Source organism: Muscardinus avellanarius, assembly GCF_963383645.1.
Source record: "Muscardinus avellanarius genome assembly, chromosome: 8".
Classification (NCBI taxonomy): domain Eukaryota; kingdom Metazoa; phylum Chordata; class Mammalia; order Rodentia; family Gliridae; genus Muscardinus; species Muscardinus avellanarius.
Genome location: NC_137794.1, coordinates 33,568,344 through 33,586,055, shown reverse-complemented (window position 1 = coordinate 33,586,055; position 17,712 = coordinate 33,568,344). Strand labels below are relative to the sequence as shown.

At 38.8% G+C, this 17,712-nt stretch overlaps 1 protein-coding gene across 1 annotated transcript in view; it reads right to left on the bottom strand.

Moving 5' to 3' along the window:
• Positions 1-217: 217 nt before the first annotated feature.
• ELOVL4 (ELOVL fatty acid elongase 4) overlaps positions 218-17,712 on the bottom strand; it is a gene marked incomplete at both ends in the record, with an annotated part of 35,263 nt that continues 17,768 nt past the window's right edge. Inside the window, 5 exons of the mRNA XM_080700774.1 lie at positions 218-493; positions 4,697-4,824; positions 6,281-6,452; positions 9,550-9,630; positions 11,788-11,975. Of these exons, the coding sequence (XP_080556900.1) occupies positions 218-493; positions 4,697-4,824; positions 6,281-6,452; positions 9,550-9,630; positions 11,788-11,975 (845 nt within the window). The remainder of the gene's footprint in view (positions 494-4,696; positions 4,825-6,280; positions 6,453-9,549; positions 9,631-11,787; positions 11,976-17,712) is intronic.

Below are 17,712 nucleotides of genomic sequence, written 5' to 3'. Positions count from 1 at the left end.
ATCAAGGCTAATAAAAAAAAAAGTTTAAAATAAAAACTTCATAAATAAAACATCTGGGTACTGTGTTTAACACTTTACTCAGTCTAACAGTTCCTAGTACGTAGAGCACATTTGCCTTTTCTCCCCACCCCAACCCTCCTTTGCTTCTGGTATTCCCTGAAATTTTACATGACACAGGAGTTTCCTCACTGTAACCACAGTTAAGGCCCAGTTCAATTTACTCTCCTTTTGCTTTTCCATTTTTCTGGGTTTTTCCATTTTCTATCACTAGCTGTTTTCCTGATTTGTTCACACCGTTGGATGAAATACCATTCATGGCTGTTTTCCCAGTTTTCGATTTCTTAGGTTGATTGTATGTCCGAACATAGAAGTTAAGAAACAGGAATATGAAGCTGATCGCGTAGACGATGAGAGCCCAGTGCATCCACTTGGGGAAAGGGCAGTCGGTGTACAGAGACAGAGCTGTGTGCCCGATGGTCACGTGGAACTGAACCTGGAAATAAAATCATGTATGACATGCTTCGTCTGAAGAGGAAACAGCTTTTAAAAATAACAACATCAGAATCTTCTACATAGCTGTCATAGGCCCAGGTTTTGCCACACTGTTCGAAAGTTTAAAAGTTCTCTGGTTCAACCCCATTCAAATCACTATTCACATGCTATTTCTTTTTTTTTTTTAACAATTTTTTTTATTGAACATACGTAGTATACATTTAAAGTATATTTGGTGCCCTCTCCCCCCCCGCCCCCGTTTTCCCTTTCCCCCTCCCACCAATGGTTGTCCAGGTTAACCATGTCTTATTCATAATTTTATACATGTTCAGGTGTAGACCCTCATTAATCAAGATCAGCCTTCCTCCTCTCCTATCTTTCCATTCAAATTTAGCTAGTATTTCCCCTCCATTATCTGGAGTCCCACTGCTATTTCTTCAGCCAAGGCTCACTAATGACTTCAATGTGGACTCTCAATCCTATTGACCTCAGAAGAAGGGAGGGAGGGAGGAAAATAGGGAGGGAGGGAGGGAGAAGATGTGTGTGTGTGTGTGTGTGTGTGTGTGTTTTAAAGAAAAATGATAACTACCACAATTTATTTCTTCTGTCTGCTGACTTTCTTGGTGCCTAATTTCCACTAGAATATGATTCCATGAGGCAGGGCTTTCTCTCTTACTGGGGGAAGAGTTTGGACTATTTGAGCACTTATTGAATACTGTCATCTGATGACAGGGAATCAATGGCTTAGAAGAGTAAAGCTGTAGTAAGGTCTTCAATTTCATTTTCTTCTCATAGTTTAAACTGGTTTTCTTCTACTCAATGATCAGCCAACAGGTCATATACTTATCAAAATGGCTCTAGTAAACGGGCAAATTTGTGTTTGATACCACTTTTTTTTTTTTAGTACTTGTCATTGAACCCAGGGGCATTCTACCTCTGAGCCAAAACCTCAGCCCTATTTTATTTTTTATTTGAAACTGGATCTTACTAAGTTGTGAGGGCCTCACTAAGTAGCTGAAGGTGGCTGCAAATCTGTGATCCTCCTGTCTCAGCCTCCCAAGAACTGCAATTACAAGAATACACCACCATGCACACTATTTTTCTTTTTTTTCCAGTACTGAGGATTGAAATCAGGGGTATTCTACCGCTGAGATACACACCTGGCCCTATTTTTTTTTTATTATTCTTTATTTTGAAACACGGTCTCACTAAGTGGAGGGCCTCACTAAGTAGGTGAGGCTGACCATGAACCCACGATCCTTCTGTCTCATCCTCCCAAGTACTGGGATTACAGGTGTATTCTACCATGCCCAGCTTGAACACTCTTTGTGTGTGTGTGTGTGTGTGTGGTACTAGGGCTTTTCTACCTCTGGGCTATACTCCCAGACCTATTTTATACTTTATTTGGAACACTATTTCTTAAAAACAAATATTTTGTGCCAGGAGTGATGGCGCACGCTTGTAATCCCAGCGTGTGGAAGGTTGAGACAGGAGGATCAAACAGGTTCGAAACCAGCCTTGGCTACTTAGTGAAGCTCTCAGCAACTTAGTGAGACCCTGTTTCCAAATAAACTATAGAATAGGTCGGGAAGTATAGCCTGGAGGTAGAAAAGCCCCTGGGTTTCTGGGTTCCATCCCAGTACATAATACATACATACATACATACATACATACATACATACACACACACACACACACACACACACACGCACACGCACACACATATATATATATAGTAATATTTGAGAATAAGGGAAAATTTATTTTTATTTTTACAAATTCTTGGTTTTTTTGTTTTGTTTTGTTTGTCGTACTAGAGGTGAAACCCAGAGGCTTTCTACCTCCAGGCTATACTTCCAGACCTATTTTATACTTTTTTGAAAACAGGGTCTCACTAAGTTGCTGAGAGCCTCACTAAGTGCTGAGGCTGGCTTTGAACCTGTGTAATTCTCCTCTCTCAGCCTCCCAAGCGCAGGGATTACAAGTGTGCACCACTATGCCCGGCTCATTTTTACAAGTTTTAAAATGAAAAAAGCCAAAACCAAGATACTTAAAATAATAATTTTAAATTCTGATGTATTAGTGAACACTTTGTGACATAAGAATTATAAATTCTATGATACTAATAAGGAATTAATTTTTATAAGATTAACTTACATAATTAACTATTCTGAGAACTTCTCATTAGGAAATACAAGTTCATAATCTTATTTGGAATGGACAATTATTTTCTTTTTTAAGAACAGCATTACCAATGTTATTATATTAAATATTAAAATAATGTATTCCATGTATGCTAGAATTTTATATCAATCAATTCTTATAATTTCCCATGGCAAAATAATCCAAATTTTAAGAACTTTTGGAGCCAGATGTAATGGTGTCCACCTGTAATCCCAAGACTTGAGACAGGAATATTGCAGGTTGAAGGCCAGCCTCAGCAATTTAGCAAGGCTGACCTCAGCAACTTAGTGAGACCTAGTTTCAAGATAAAAAATAAAATAGGACCCGGGTTTAATCCCCAGTGAGACACACACACACACACACACACACACACACACACACACACACTTAAAAAAAAAAGTCTGGTTTCACAATGGTTCTTAAAACCTGTACTACCGAAAAAGAGTGTGTATAAGGGCGTGGTGGAGAACAGTGACCCTCAAGGAGCACAGGGCAGCTTCCAACTAAATAGATATAACCCTTCACATGACTTTGATCATCTCTTCATTTTCTCAGGACCACTTACTAACTACTGAAGAAACTGAATTCTACAAACTAGACACAGCTTACACAAAAACTGGAACAGGCTTCCGGTAGCACCCTGGTCACAAATGAATCCCCACACCCAGCATTCCCTCAAAGTTGTGCTTCCTGTTTGGTTAGGCAGTTGTTTAGCAACTTAAAACAGAGATGGATAAAACTTCCAAATGTTATTCTTCTGATAAACCCAGCAGACGCTATGATTAAAGCAAGTTATAATAAACTGTAAAGCTTGGAGATTAACAACCACTGTTGTATTTTCATTTTGATTACAGGCCAGTGCCTATCTCTGGACAATGCTCTGATGTATGTACTTGGAAGTGCTACTAGGTGTAGGTTCTGGAAACTGTCTACTCTGAAGACGTATTTGAAAATTCCTGACTCTCTTCTCTAAAAACAGAGTTTTAGAAAGTAGAGAGGTATTTTCTGATTCTATTCCCTTTCTCCATTCCACCCTTCCTTGGCTCTGTCTCTCTTTTTCAACTTTAAACCCTAAGTGTATGGGATCTGTTAAAAAGGGATAAAAAATGTAATAAAAAACCCAGAAAATTTAAGCAAGAATAATATAAAGAGAAATAATAAAATCTTAAGTTTAAAAAAAATCATTCAAGCCAGGGGTGGTGACGCATACTTGTACTCCCAGTACTAGGGAGGTTGAGACAGGAGGATCACAGGTTGAAGGACAGACCCAGCAACTTCGTGAGGCCCTCTGCGACTTTGTGAGGCCCTGTTTCAAAATTAAAGAAGCCAGACATGGTGGCACACACTTGTAATCCCAGCATTTGGGAGGCTGAGACAGGAGGATCATGCAGGTTCGAAGCCAGCCTCAGCTACTAAGTGAGGCCCTTTGCAACTCAGTGAGACCCTGTTTCAAAATAAAGAATAAAAAATAGGGCTGGGAGTGTCACTCAGAGGTAAAATGCCCCTGGCTTCCACCCCTAGTACTGCAAATACATAAATAAGAAATCAGGCTGGGGATATAGCAGGGAGGTAGAATGCCCCTGGGTTTCATCCCCAGCACCCCCAAAAAGAAAGAAAGGAAAGGAAAGGAAAGGAAAGGAAAGGAAAGGAAAGGAAAGGAAAGGAAGAAAGAAAACCACTAAAAAAAAAGTGTTATATTATTTTTCTAGTCATAGGTTAATCTTATGTAGCTTGGGATATGCTTAGATCTTTAATCACCCATTCCACAGGTATTTTTTAAAGAATGTTGATCTCTTAAAGAGATAAGTACTAGGTTTAGTCTTTTAAAGACACTATTTAAAAAAAAGTTACTATGGCCAATAAACCCATGAGTAAGTAGTTTGAAAGCAAAGCAACTGGATGCTACAGTGAGAGGATGAAGGTAAGGGGAAAGTGTTTAACATGACTTAGTATTTTATAACCAATAAAACAGAAACATGGTAAGTATTTCACCAGAAGGAACTAGAAACATTTAACTTACCAGCTGCAACATGGTCAGATATCGTTTCCACCAAAGATACTTCTGAATCCACGGTCCAAACGCAGTTAGCCCATAGTAGGAGTACATAATCACATGGATAAAGGAATTCATCTGGGCTCCAAAGAATGCTTTATAAAAACAAAAAATAATTGCAAGATACAGAAAATGTACTAGAAAATAGTCCAGTAAAGATTTTTTTTAAAAATCTAATTCATACTATTTCCTAACATGTAATCTTGAATACAGATATCAACTAAAAGACATAAAGTAATATTAATGAAAAAACTTCTCTCAAATTAAACAAAAAAAAATTTTTTTTTTGCAGTACTGGGGATTGAACCTAGAGGCATTCTACCTCTGAGCTACAACCCTAGTCCTGTTTTTTATTCTTTATCTTGAAACAGGGTCTAAGTTGCAAAGGGCCTGTCAAGTTGCTGAGGCTGGCCGCAAACGTGAGATCCTCCTGTCTCAGCCTCCCGAGTACTATGATTACAAACATGCACTACCATGCCCGGCAATTAAGCCAGATGTTTTTAAGGTTTAGATTTGTTTACCAGATAAATAAAAATGTATGTTGTTCAAATGTAAATGACTTTTAAAGTGGTAAGTTTTCAAGTGGGGTACTCTAGTGAGTTTAAGTAGACCCTGAGAGAGAACTATTACCTATATTACTTTTAACTGTATTCCTCTCAAACAACAAAAAAGTTGTGCTTTGGTACATTTACAAATGTCCCATTACTGTCTTATAGATGTGCCAATTTATATTCCAACAAAACAATACTTCTTAGGTTTCTACATAGTTTCAAACAGGATATCACTATACACACTGAATAATCTACTTAGTATCTATAAATCTAAATCAATTGCATTCTTTCTCTTCGGTGTATCAATTAAACCAAAATATAGATTAATTATGGATTTCATTATAAAGTGACTTAAGGGCTCAGTTCAGACTCACTCATTTTCTTTTAAAATTACAGCGCTAAACTTTTAATTAGTATTTTAAATTGGGGCCCCCAGCAACACTTTCTGAGTATGACTTCCTAAGTTGCCAACTACCACGTGATCACAGAAAGCACCAGTGCAGTGCACTATGATGACTGAACCCTGTGTCCTCATCAGAGGAATGGTCTGTTTCCAGCTCGGACGTGAATCATCCTTATGTTACAGGTGTATGAAAGGGCTAGACTCTTTAGCATTAATGAGACTACATAAAATGTCATTTACATAAGAACTGATAGGTTATTTAAGACCTACAAGAGAACAAGAGTGAGCTCAGGGCTTGGACTGAAGATAAAGCCTTCAGACTGAGGAGTCCTGTTTGATAACCTTTGGATCAGAACTTTTAGAATAGTCCCCCCAAAAGCATTATTTTCTATATTTAGGCTTGGCTTATCTTCATCTTTAGATGTTTAGATAAAAAAAAAGCTAAAGTTCTATGTTCTTCAAATTTTTAAAAAGTGAAAATGGAAAGGCTAACTACAAAAGCAAGTTAGGATAAACCAGATAACATCTCAAGGATCTCAGTAGTATGACTCAGTGTACTTATCTAGTCCATGCAAACAGATTCCTGAAAATGCTCACCTTGTCCCCCTGCGACCCACTTAATTCCAATCCACCACAATGTAAACATTGTACAGTGATGATAGACGTGAAGGAAAGAAACTTGGTTGTTTTTCTTCCTCAGGATAAAAAACACTGTGTCCAAATATTCAACCCCTTTAGACACAAAATACCACCACAAAGCAGCAGCTATCTGTTAAAAATAAAAAGAAAGAAAGCATGTTATAAAAGCTCAATGACACTATTGTATGGGCTTCTACTCTGTAAACAAATGCAAAATATATTACACAAAATATATGTCATAGAATCATTTCTGGCTACATAGGCTTGAAACCTAAGCATCTATCCATGGAGACAGGTGGATGGAAAAGAAAGAATCTGAGATATATATATATATAAAAAAGGTGGGGGGGATAGGATCTGAAGCTGTTATCTACTTGGTGCCAATAATCTAAGGAAAATTTCAGTCTGTTACCTAAGCAGACTTCACACAGTGTCAAACAGCTGAACACAGAGCTGTAAACCCATTCCCACTGCTACACTTTTCAATTTGGCAGAGGAACTGAGATGTTTACATTGTAAACACAATTTAGGTGTTTATACATAGCTTACAATATACCCCAGATAAACACAACCTTAAGTTTGTGTAACAACTGGTTTCTGTCAGTTGCTCTGTCTGGCTCTCTGTCACTTTAACACAACACAAGAAAGATCAAATCATACAATGTGTATTAGAGAGTAAAATCTTTAAACTAATAAACTGAAATGAACAGAGAGAAACAATACATATTTCCTAGGTCATAAATATAATCCTGCTTACAGGAGCAAGTCTTGTCTTTTCCTGGGCTCTAATTAAGACACCAGATGGTGTGGAAAGATTACATTACAGGCTGAGATTAAGGATCCAGGAAGAGGTGACCTCTGTATACAGGTTTTAAAATATTTTACAAGAATTCTACTATAACAGTAATCAAATAAGGCAGTACATAATCAGAATCTATATGTTTCTGTTAGTGACCTGACTGATTCAGTCATATCAGGATTAGATGTTTTAGAGTTCAAAGATCTCTTCCTCATTTTATATCTGCATCTAGTGGATGTTACGGGGTTTTGCTTGCTTTTCTTTTTGTGTTTTTCAAAAACAAAATCCCAGCTCTGTGTGTGTGTGTGTGTGTGTGTGTGTGTGTGTGTATGCATGTGCATGCTAGAGACTAAACCCAGCATTTTGCACTTACAGAGCAGGTGCTCTACTGCTAAGATACACTCCCAGCCCCAAAATTACAACTTTAAAATGTGGCAACTTTAAAAAGCCAAATGAAAAATAAGCTCTTGTAACTACAGGCTGAGATTATACACTGAATTTGCTAGAACAATGTGGTTGAAAATGATAAAACTGGTTCAAATAGGCTTGAGATAGTTGGCTCACAACATCGCTATATTTACATCCACGATCATGTTAGCCCTTTAAATAAAGTAGCTATAACCATTGTGACATAGTCAACTTAAGAGGAAACAGTGTCTTATTTTTTCCTCTATCTGGGGCTCTAACTAGTTACAATACATATATCATATAACTGTCTTCAATACCTTTGAATAGGCTACATAGAAGTGAAAAGTGATGCTTCTTGTCTATATATAACAATGAAAACATAAATGAGCCTGAGCAAAATATTTATTCTACCACACCCAATATTAGAGGTGAGGAACAGGAGAAAGATTTTGAATGCATTTTGTTGCAAATCCCAGGTTTTGTCTCATGCATCACAGTTCTCAAAAGAGCTCTTGTTGGTTTTTGTTTGCTTGGTGTGTGTGTGTGTGTGTGTGTGTGTGTGTGTGTGTGTGTGTGTGTGTGTGTTACTGGCTATTGAATTAAGGGCATTCTCCCCTGAGCTGCACCCCCAGCCATTTTATTTTTTATTTTGAAACAGGGTCTCACGATGTTGCAGAGGGTCCTGGTAAGTTGCTACGCTTGGCTTCAAACCTATGACTCTCCCTATTCAGCCTCTCACGTACTGGGATTACAGGTATGCACCACCATGCCTGGCTTTTTTCCTTTTTTTAAGAACTAAATGTTTATACATCAGGAGGGCAGATTCACAATTACAAAAGTAATCATTTTGAATCTTTTTCCTAAAAGTACTAATGTGCTGCCTCACTCAAAAAAACAAAGGACGTTTCCAAGTCAGGTACTTCTCTCTCCCCCTCTGTCCAACCAAGGAAGAAATCGGCTCTCCACTGAGGATATTCTCTGGCATTACGATTACTAGAAGAGTTTTTTTTTTTTTAATTTTTCTCCTAGTCAGCAAACAAAAATCAGGTGTCCCTCCTCATTCTCTCACCTAAATCACAGGCTTATTTTTTCTTAAGCATTTGCCTATATGCAGGCTTCTGCCTCCTGTGCGCACGAACCCGTCAGCCCCGCTAAGGCAGAGGTCGCACCTGCCAACTCCTGTCCCCAGCAGCCCTCACAGTGTCTGATACAGAGGAGGCTCAGTACATCTCTACTGGATGAGTAAAAACACATGACAACCACAGGGTGACTTTTCATGACTCCATAATCCTTTTACTAGGAAAACAAAGATTCAGACATAAAATGGTAGGTAAAGCAATCTCGGACTTGAATGAATACTGACAGTCATACTCCATGTCAGAAAGCTGTTTTTCTAAAGGGTATATACTATATATTATACTAATGCATACTAATAAAATGTCATCTATATACATAATTTATTTATTTGGTACTGGGGATTAAACCTTGAAGCATTTTACCTCTGTGCTACATCCCCAGCCTATTGCATTTTTCACTTTTCATTTTTAAAGTATGGTCTGGCCAGGTTAATGAGCATTTCACTGCTTGCTAAGGCTGTCTTTGAACCTGCGATCCTCCTGTCTCAGCCTCCCAAGCACTGGGATTACAGGCATGTGCCACCATGCCTGGCTTATATATAATTCTAATGAGTCAAGTGTACAAGAGAAGCTTATTAAAACTGTATTAAGCTAAATGGTAATTTTATTAATGTAGGTAATTAAAAAATAAAATATATTACTAGTGGTTTATTTTTCTTCAAACTTAATAAAAATTGACTTAATACGGATACATATGTGCTTTTAAAGCTTATACACTGAGATTATACACTGAATTTGCTAGAACAATGTGGTTGAAAAGCACAAGCTTTACTGATTCAAACAACTTAGTCTAATTTCACTACTATACTAGAGCACATTTTTTTTTGCAGATTGCAGCCTATTAAATTATTTCTACTAATTTTAAGTATTTTTAATGTACTTACCCTGACTTCATTAACATCATTAGAATAATCCACAGTCTGGCAAATATAGCTGTATCCTGCATTATATGATCCCATGAATAACTGAAAAAAAGGAGTAATATTTGAAATAAAGTTTTAGCAGATTTAACATCAAAAATACTAAATTTTATATGTAACCTTTCAAATTATTATTTTTTAAATTTTTTTTTTTTTTTTTTTTTTTTGTGTGTGTGTGGTATTAGGGGTAGAATCCAGGGGCATTTTACCTCCAAGCTAAAACCCCAGCCCAGTTTTTATTCTTTTGTTTTCTTTTTGCTGTACTGGGGATGGAACCCAGGGGCATTTTACCTCCACGGTACTCCTCTGGCCCTATTTTTTTTATTCTTTTATTTTTGAAACAGGGTCTCACTGAATTGCAAAGGGCCTCACTAAGTAGTAGCTGAGACTGTCCGTGAACAACGATACTCCTGTCTCAGCCTCCCAAATGCTGGGATTATAAGTGTGCACCACCACGCCCAGCTCTCAAATTATTTTAAAAGCAGTATTTTCTAAGAAAAATTCAAATATATTAAATATTGCAGCCTAAATTAAAAATCAAATGTAGATTTTGGACTTAGGCATCAGTTCTATTTACTTTATAATACCAAGAGAAATGTTTATAGCCCTGTTCCTTATCCAAGAGCTGGCCTGCCTATTCTTTTTTTTTTTTTTTTTTTTTTTTTAGTGGTACAGGGGTTCCTGGAAGCCCTTCTACCTCCGGGCTACACTCCCAGACCTATTTTATACCTTTTTAAATTTGGAAACAGGGTCTCTTAAGCCAGCGCGGCTGACTTCGAACCTGCGCGATCCTCCTGTCTCCGCCTCACAAGCAGGGGGATTACAAGTGTGTGCCACCAAGCCAGGCTCAGGTTTCTATTCTTGATGTGTCAGTTTGTAACTAACAAATTAGGCAAAAGTATCCAAACAAAGTAAATAAAAGTTTGTAGGAGTGGGGGCATGGTGGCACACACTTGTAATTCCAGTACTTGGGAAGTTGAGACTGGAGGATCCTGGTTTGCGACCAGCCTCAGCTACTTAGTGAGGCCCTCTGCAACTTAATGAGACTCTGTTTCAAAATAATAAATAAAATTGGGCTGGGGATGTAGCTCAGAGGTAATATGCCCCTGGGTTCAATCTTTAGTGCTGCAAAAAAAAAAAAAGTTTATATGAAGCTCAATTCTGTAGGGGTTATTAATGAAGAAAGACATTTGTGTGTGTGTGTGTGTGTGTGTGTGTGTGTGTGTGTGTGTGTGTGTTACTGGGGGTAGAACCCAGAGGCTTTTTTTTTTTACCTCCAGGCTACACTCCCAGACCTATTTTCTATTTTACTTGGAAACAGGGTCTCACTAAGTTGCTGAGAGCCTCATTAAGTAGCTGAGGCTGGCTTCGAACCTGTGGGATTCTCCTGTCTCAGCCTCCCAAGCGTGGGGATTACAAGTATGCACCACCATGCCAGCTAAGAAAGACTTTTTAAAGAAGAGTTATTGTTTATTATCTTAGTATCACTGGTCAGTTCTTTGGAATTACAGAATAATTAGAGTCTTTTAGGAAAACAAATTCCTTGCACCCTTGAAACTTAAAAAATGGCCGTGTAAATTTAGCTTTCAGGATTTCCTTTCAAAATGTCATAGAAAATTTGTTGCTGCCCAGAAAAAAGGCCACAGTGATTAGTAGCAAGTGTTGTATGACAACTCACTTTAGTTCTAACCCCAAATACAGTAATATTACATGATAAGATTTAACTTGATGCTTGTACATACATTTTGCTTGCATATACATTTTGATCAGTTATCAAAAATAAAGTAAGAATTTAAGTAAAAACTACTACTATTTACTGAACACTTAATACCTGTCAAATACCATGGAAAAGTTGGGTCACCTAATTCTGATAATAAACTCCAGAAGGTAAGTACTTTCCCATTTTAGAGGTGGAGAAATGAAGCTAACAAGGGGATTAAAGAACTTCCAATTTCAGAGCAGTTATTAACAATAAATTTGGAATCCATTCTCTGATTCAAAGTTCCATTTTAAACAACCATCCTATATATTACGTTTTGTACTTTTGTTATCCCAAATTTTAAAATGTCGAACATTTACTGTAGAGTAGCTAACAGTTATCTTGAGGTCCAAGATTGCCATGAGATGGTTTTACGCATTCTCATTGTTTTTAATTTTCAGTAACTCTGGAGAATTATTATAGAGTGACCTTAACAAACCTACCTCTCTGAAGATAAAAAAGTTAAGCAAAACCATCCCAAAATTATAGACAATGAGCACTAAGCGCATCTGAAACGGCTCCCGGTCCTTCATCCACTTTGGACCCAGCCACACGAACAGGAGATAAAGAGTGCTTATGCTGAGGGTAGGCCATGGTGACTGCATCAGGGGCCAGTCTTCCACACGCTTATCTACAGAGAGAATGAATAACAGAAAAGTCACAAAAGCATACACATTTTATTTTATTTTATTTTTTGGCGGGTCTGGGGATGAGACCCAGGGGGATTTGACCTCCGAGCTACACCCCCTGCCTTGTTTTTTATTCTTTATTTTGAAACAGGGTCTCACTAAGTTACGGAGTGCCTCACTAAGTAGCTGAGGCTGTCTGCAAACGGTGATCCTCTGGTCTCAGCCTCCCAAATGCTGGGATTACAAGCGTGCGCCACCACGCCTGGCTTAAAATAAACTTTTTTTTTTTTTTTTTTTTTTTGGTGGTACTGGGGTTCCTGGAAGCCCTTCTACCTCCGGGCTACACTCCCAGACCTATTTTATACTTTTTTTTTTGGAAACAGGGTCTTTTAAGCCAGTGCAACTGGCTTCGAACCTGCGCGATCCTCCTGTCTCCGCCTCCCAAGTGCAGGGATTACAAGCGTGCGCCACCATGCCTGGCAAAAATAATGTATTTCTAAAAATAAAGGAAACTTAATTTTCCAATTTGACCAAATATATGTCATTTCTTTTAAATCCCAAAGAAAATATGTGGCATGAAAACCAAAGAAACAAGACTGATTCTTGCAAGTAGCTCTTAAAAAATCATTTGATTATTTATATGTTACTTATGTCTTTTTCAGAGAACCTGAAAAGCAAAGACAAGAGATAAAGGATACTAAAAGTACAAGAGATAAACGAGATGAAAAGTTACTGAAAGACTTCAGAGACCGAAAAAGAGTGTCTTAAAGAAACACTTGTCTTTTATATTAAACATGAAGCGTCTCTTTATGTCCAAACCTCAAGCAAGTGAGAATTAGACTGAAAGGGGGGGGCATTAAGTGGGATCTCTGATCACTGAACACAGCAGCCCAGCCATGTGTGAGGGGTGAAGCTACTACTCACGGCAATTCTGCAACTTATAGATGGTAATCACATTCAAGACTTTTGTTTTTTTGCTTTTCAATCGAGAGCATGCACCTGCTTTATTTCCCATGAATAACCAGTCCGTGCGCTTTAAGCTATAAATCACTTAACTTACATATGTATAAATGCATATGGTGCAACACATTATTTCACTTTACATGAATTTATTATCTACACTCAAATATGCAACCCTGAACCAATTGTATAACAGAATGTTGCCACAAGTAAAACATTTCTAAGATAAGCATGATGATGAAATAAAGAATTAATAAAAATCCATTCTTTAATACATTAAAAAGATACTAATTTTTGCCGGGCGTGGTGGCGCACGCTTGTAATCCCTGCGCTTGGGAGGCGGAGACAGGAGGATCGCGCAGGTTCGAAGCCAGCCGTGCATGCTGGCTTAGGAGACCCTGTTTCCAAATAAAAATGTAAAAATAGGTCTGGGAGTGTAGCCCGGAGGTAGAAGGGCTTCCAGGAACCCCAATACCACACACACACACAAAGATACTAATTTTTACATTTCTAAAAGCTTAGAAGTATTTAGTTTGTGAATCTAGTATCTATTGGTTCTTAATGCAAAATATTTTTATGTTCTATTCTGAGAAAAATAATGTTTGTTTTTTTTATTGGTGGTTCCTGAAAACCCTTCTACCTCCGGGCTACACTCCCAGACCTATTTTTATACTTTTTTTAAATTTTGAAACAGGGTCTCTTAAGCCAGAACAGCTGGCTTCAAACCTGCACGATCCTCCTGTCTCTGCCTCCCAAGTTGCGGGGATTACAAGCGTGCGCCACCACACCTGGCAAAAATAATGTATTTCTAAAAATAAAGGAAAATGTCTTTCAGTCAGTTCCTAGAATCCCTCATAAATAAATTTAATGTTATTTATTACTATAACACCTTATTTAGACTGTCTTGCTACTAAAACTATAAATGCAAAATAGTTCCGATTAGATATCACATATTATAATACCTTACTTAAGAATATATGAACCTGTTTTATATACTGTGAATAGAGAATAAGATACAATTAATACAACGCAACCTTTAATTAAATAATCTCTAACGTAGGAAGTGAGATAATTACTGTGGTTTCACTGAAATCAGAGTTGTTGAAAGGGAGGCAGTGGCATGAACAATAGTGAAATGGAAGCAGGAGAGCCAGCTGATTTTATTCCAGTTTATAAAGGAGTCTACTACTCACGAACACTATGGCTATACACGCAAACAGTCCAGAGCTCAAAATAAAGTAAGTTTTTTTCCCTATATTTTCTATTTCAGAGGACTGGATCACAAGATACTGTAGTAACTGAGTGTGGGCGGGACCACCACGGATCAGCGAGGTCTACTGTATTGTAACAGGTGCCAGGGTGAAGGGACTTGGGTACCCAGCTAGGGGGGCCAAGAGAGACACGTGTAGACAATGGAAAACACTTAGATTTCTACACAATTGAAAGTCTTTCCATGATGCACTTTTACAAATGTTTCTGATCAGGCCGGGCTTGGTGGCGCACGCTTGTAATCCCCGTGCTTGGGAGATGGAGACAGGAGGATCACGCTGGTTCAGAGCCAGCCGCGCTGGCTTAGGAGACCCTATTTCCAAAAATAAAAAAGTATAAAATAGGTCTGGGAGTGTAGCCCGGAGATAGAAGGGCTTCCAAGAATCCTAGTTCCACCAAAAAAAGGGGGGTAGGGGGAGAATGTTTCCGATCCCTTTTTATTTTTATTTATTTATATATTATTTTGCAGGTCTGGGGATGGCACCCTGAGGCATTTGATCTCTGAGCTACACCCTCTGCCCAATTTTTTATTCTTTATTTTGAAACAGGGTCTCACTGAGTTGCAAAATGCCTCACTACTTAGCGAGGCTGTCCACGAACCGCAAGGCTCCGGTCTCAGCCTCCCAAATGGTGGGATTACAAGCGTGCTCCATCACGCCCGTCTTTTCAAATCCCTTTTTAGATATACCAGACTCCCTATGGATAAGACTTCTGGGAATAGATTATGTGCTTCTAAAATTCTGGCAGCACATATATGAAACTAAGGTCTTAAAAGGTTCAAGGGAGGGAAAGAGGGAAATAAGGGAGAGAGAGAATGCACGGGCAAACCTCTCACCTGGAGGAAGGGACTTTTTGTGTCTGACTTTGTACTGTATCCGTGATTATTCACTCTTTTAGTACGAGTTTATCCTTGTACATTACCTTTCTATGCCAAGCCTCTCCCCACCCCCATAAAACACATGGTACTTAGCTACTTAGGTCTTTGTTGATTTAGACACTCTCCGCAAGCTAAAGCCCTGTTCCAGGTCACAGAGGAAGAACTGCGGTGGCTGCTTCCCCACCAAGGGAACGCAGTGCTACACCCCACCCGACTGACACACAGCAAAAGTCCTGTCCCAGAGATAAAGTACGTAACAAAGAAGGGAAGTCAAATTCACCTGTAAGGAGACCTCAACTTCTAACATGGATTACTTCTCACCCTTTTTACATACAGGAGTCCCAATGACGTCAAAAAAGTTCTGAGCAACAAGTAGGGAAAAAAATTAGAGAAAAAAGGTTCAAAACTTTGCCAGAAATTAGGAGTAAATCAAAATGTTCCTTCCTTTGCACGCAGAGTGAGGTACACTGTATTGTTCTCTCTTGCAGCAGGGAAGCTTAGAGGACTGTCAAAGAGAGGCAAGGACAGACACACGAGAGAGAGGCTGAAGCTCTGCCAGTATGAGACACTGAGGGGGGCATGGAAGAGTGAGAAGGGAGAAGGGAACAGTACACAGCAGAGGAATCAGAGAGCTGGGGAGGCGCTCAGTGAGCAGCCTGGCTGAATTTCCTGGGCCGGTGTGGAGGAGCTTAGGGACAGCGCTCCTCATTTCCTGTCTCTATAAACACCGAACGGCCCAGGTGAATTAGATTAGTGCTCCTCCAGCTTTACAAAGAACCATCTGGAAAGTATAGTTCAAACGCAGGCTCCGAGGCAGCACATTTCCAGAAAGAATGTGCACTTTCTGAAAGAACTGATACTACGCTACCTCATGAGCTACAGTTTAAGTAGTAAGAAACTGGATAATTCTTTAGGGGTGTGTGTGTGTGTGTGTGTGTGTGTGTGTGTGTGTCTGTGTTACTAGGGATTTAACTCAGGAGCATTCTACCTCTGAGCTATGTTCCCAGCCCTATTTTATTTATGTTTTTATTTATTTATTTATTTTTTGAAACAGGGTCTCACTAAGTTGCAGAGGGCCTCACTAAGTCGCTGAGGCTGGCTTCAAACTTCCAATCTTCCACCCTCAGCCTACTGGCTTCTTTTCATTTTTGACAATAATAAATAGGAGAAAGAATGGGTGGGGACAAATGGGTTGAAGGTGAGGAAACTGGACGGAGGAGACTTTCCCGGCTAGGGATGCACTTTGCATGGGCAGAGCCTGTGCCTTGGCAACACTCATCACACAGGTCTTCTTCCTCCAACTCCCCGCAGGCAGGGGCGGGGCTTGCGTTTTTGTAAGGCAAGACCTGCCAAGGTACCTAAACACCCTGGTGAATCCATAAAGAACAGACAGTTTTTACGCACTAGTTCTTTATTCTCTGTCCCGTGTCAAACCCAATAGCGTATTTATTGAATTTTAAGGTGTGCTCAGTGTCCAGTAACAAGGGCTACTGTAGCTCTTCTCAGACCCTCCTCTGTGTCAGTACAACTTTACTCCCAAGTACACAACACTTCATCCCAGTACTATGAGTATGTGTGTGTGTGCTCTGTGTGGCTGGATATTCTTTACCAAGTGAGAAAAACCCTCACTTCTTGGCCCACCAATACAAGCTGTGCATCCACATTCATCAACCGCTTAACAAATCCCCATTTTCAGCCTATACAAGGCCACATATGTCACCATGCCCTTCTCAAATTAGCTCTTCCAGTTCACAAGGGCCAGGAGCTCTGAAAAATTCCACATCCTACAATTACTATAGAAGTGGGAATCATTGTCAGGCCTTAAACCACAGCTGTTGTAACGCCCAACCAAATATATGTGTGAAATTTCTCCATGTCTTTACACGTTACGATGCAAGTTGTGTATGTTTTTTCTGGCTTCATTTCTGTACTTATTTGTGATGTCTCCTTTAGTGCTTCTAATGAGATTCAAATACTCTACATTTCTGTTATGTGTTTCATTTTCCACTAAGAAGGACTGAGACTGTATCACAAAGGTTCCATACAGTGAAGGAAAAATAAACCATTACTAACAGGTCCCCTTAAGATTTTAACCAAAGAAAATAATACCCACTGAAACTCAATGTATTTTATGTAACTTTCGAATCCATTAAATTAATAAATTCTCTACTCAAATATTTAGTTAAAACTATTTAAAAGTTAAATTAAGTTCTTTATTCACCTAAGTTACATAGCACCCAAGCATAGGCAGAAATTATATTTTGAGAATGTTATCAATATTCTAATCCTAAACAGTTATGTGCAGGGTTCCATATCATGAACTTATTTGGGGGAATAAATTCTATTAAAGCCCTATACTTTTTGCCACCATTGAAGTCAAATTCTATCACAGACAATCAAAATGAGTTTTATTTAATATTCTTGAAAATTCTTTCTTCAGAAAGCTTTTAGGGAGAGATAAAAAAAAATGGCACAAATGAGTGGGTGTGGTGGTTCATGCCTGTAATCCTAGTACGTGAGAGGTGAAACAGGGGGATCACAGATTTGAGGCGAGCCTAAGCAATTTAGTGAGGCCCTCAACAATTTAGTGAGCACTGGTGTCAAAATAAAAAATAAAACAGGGCTGGGAATGT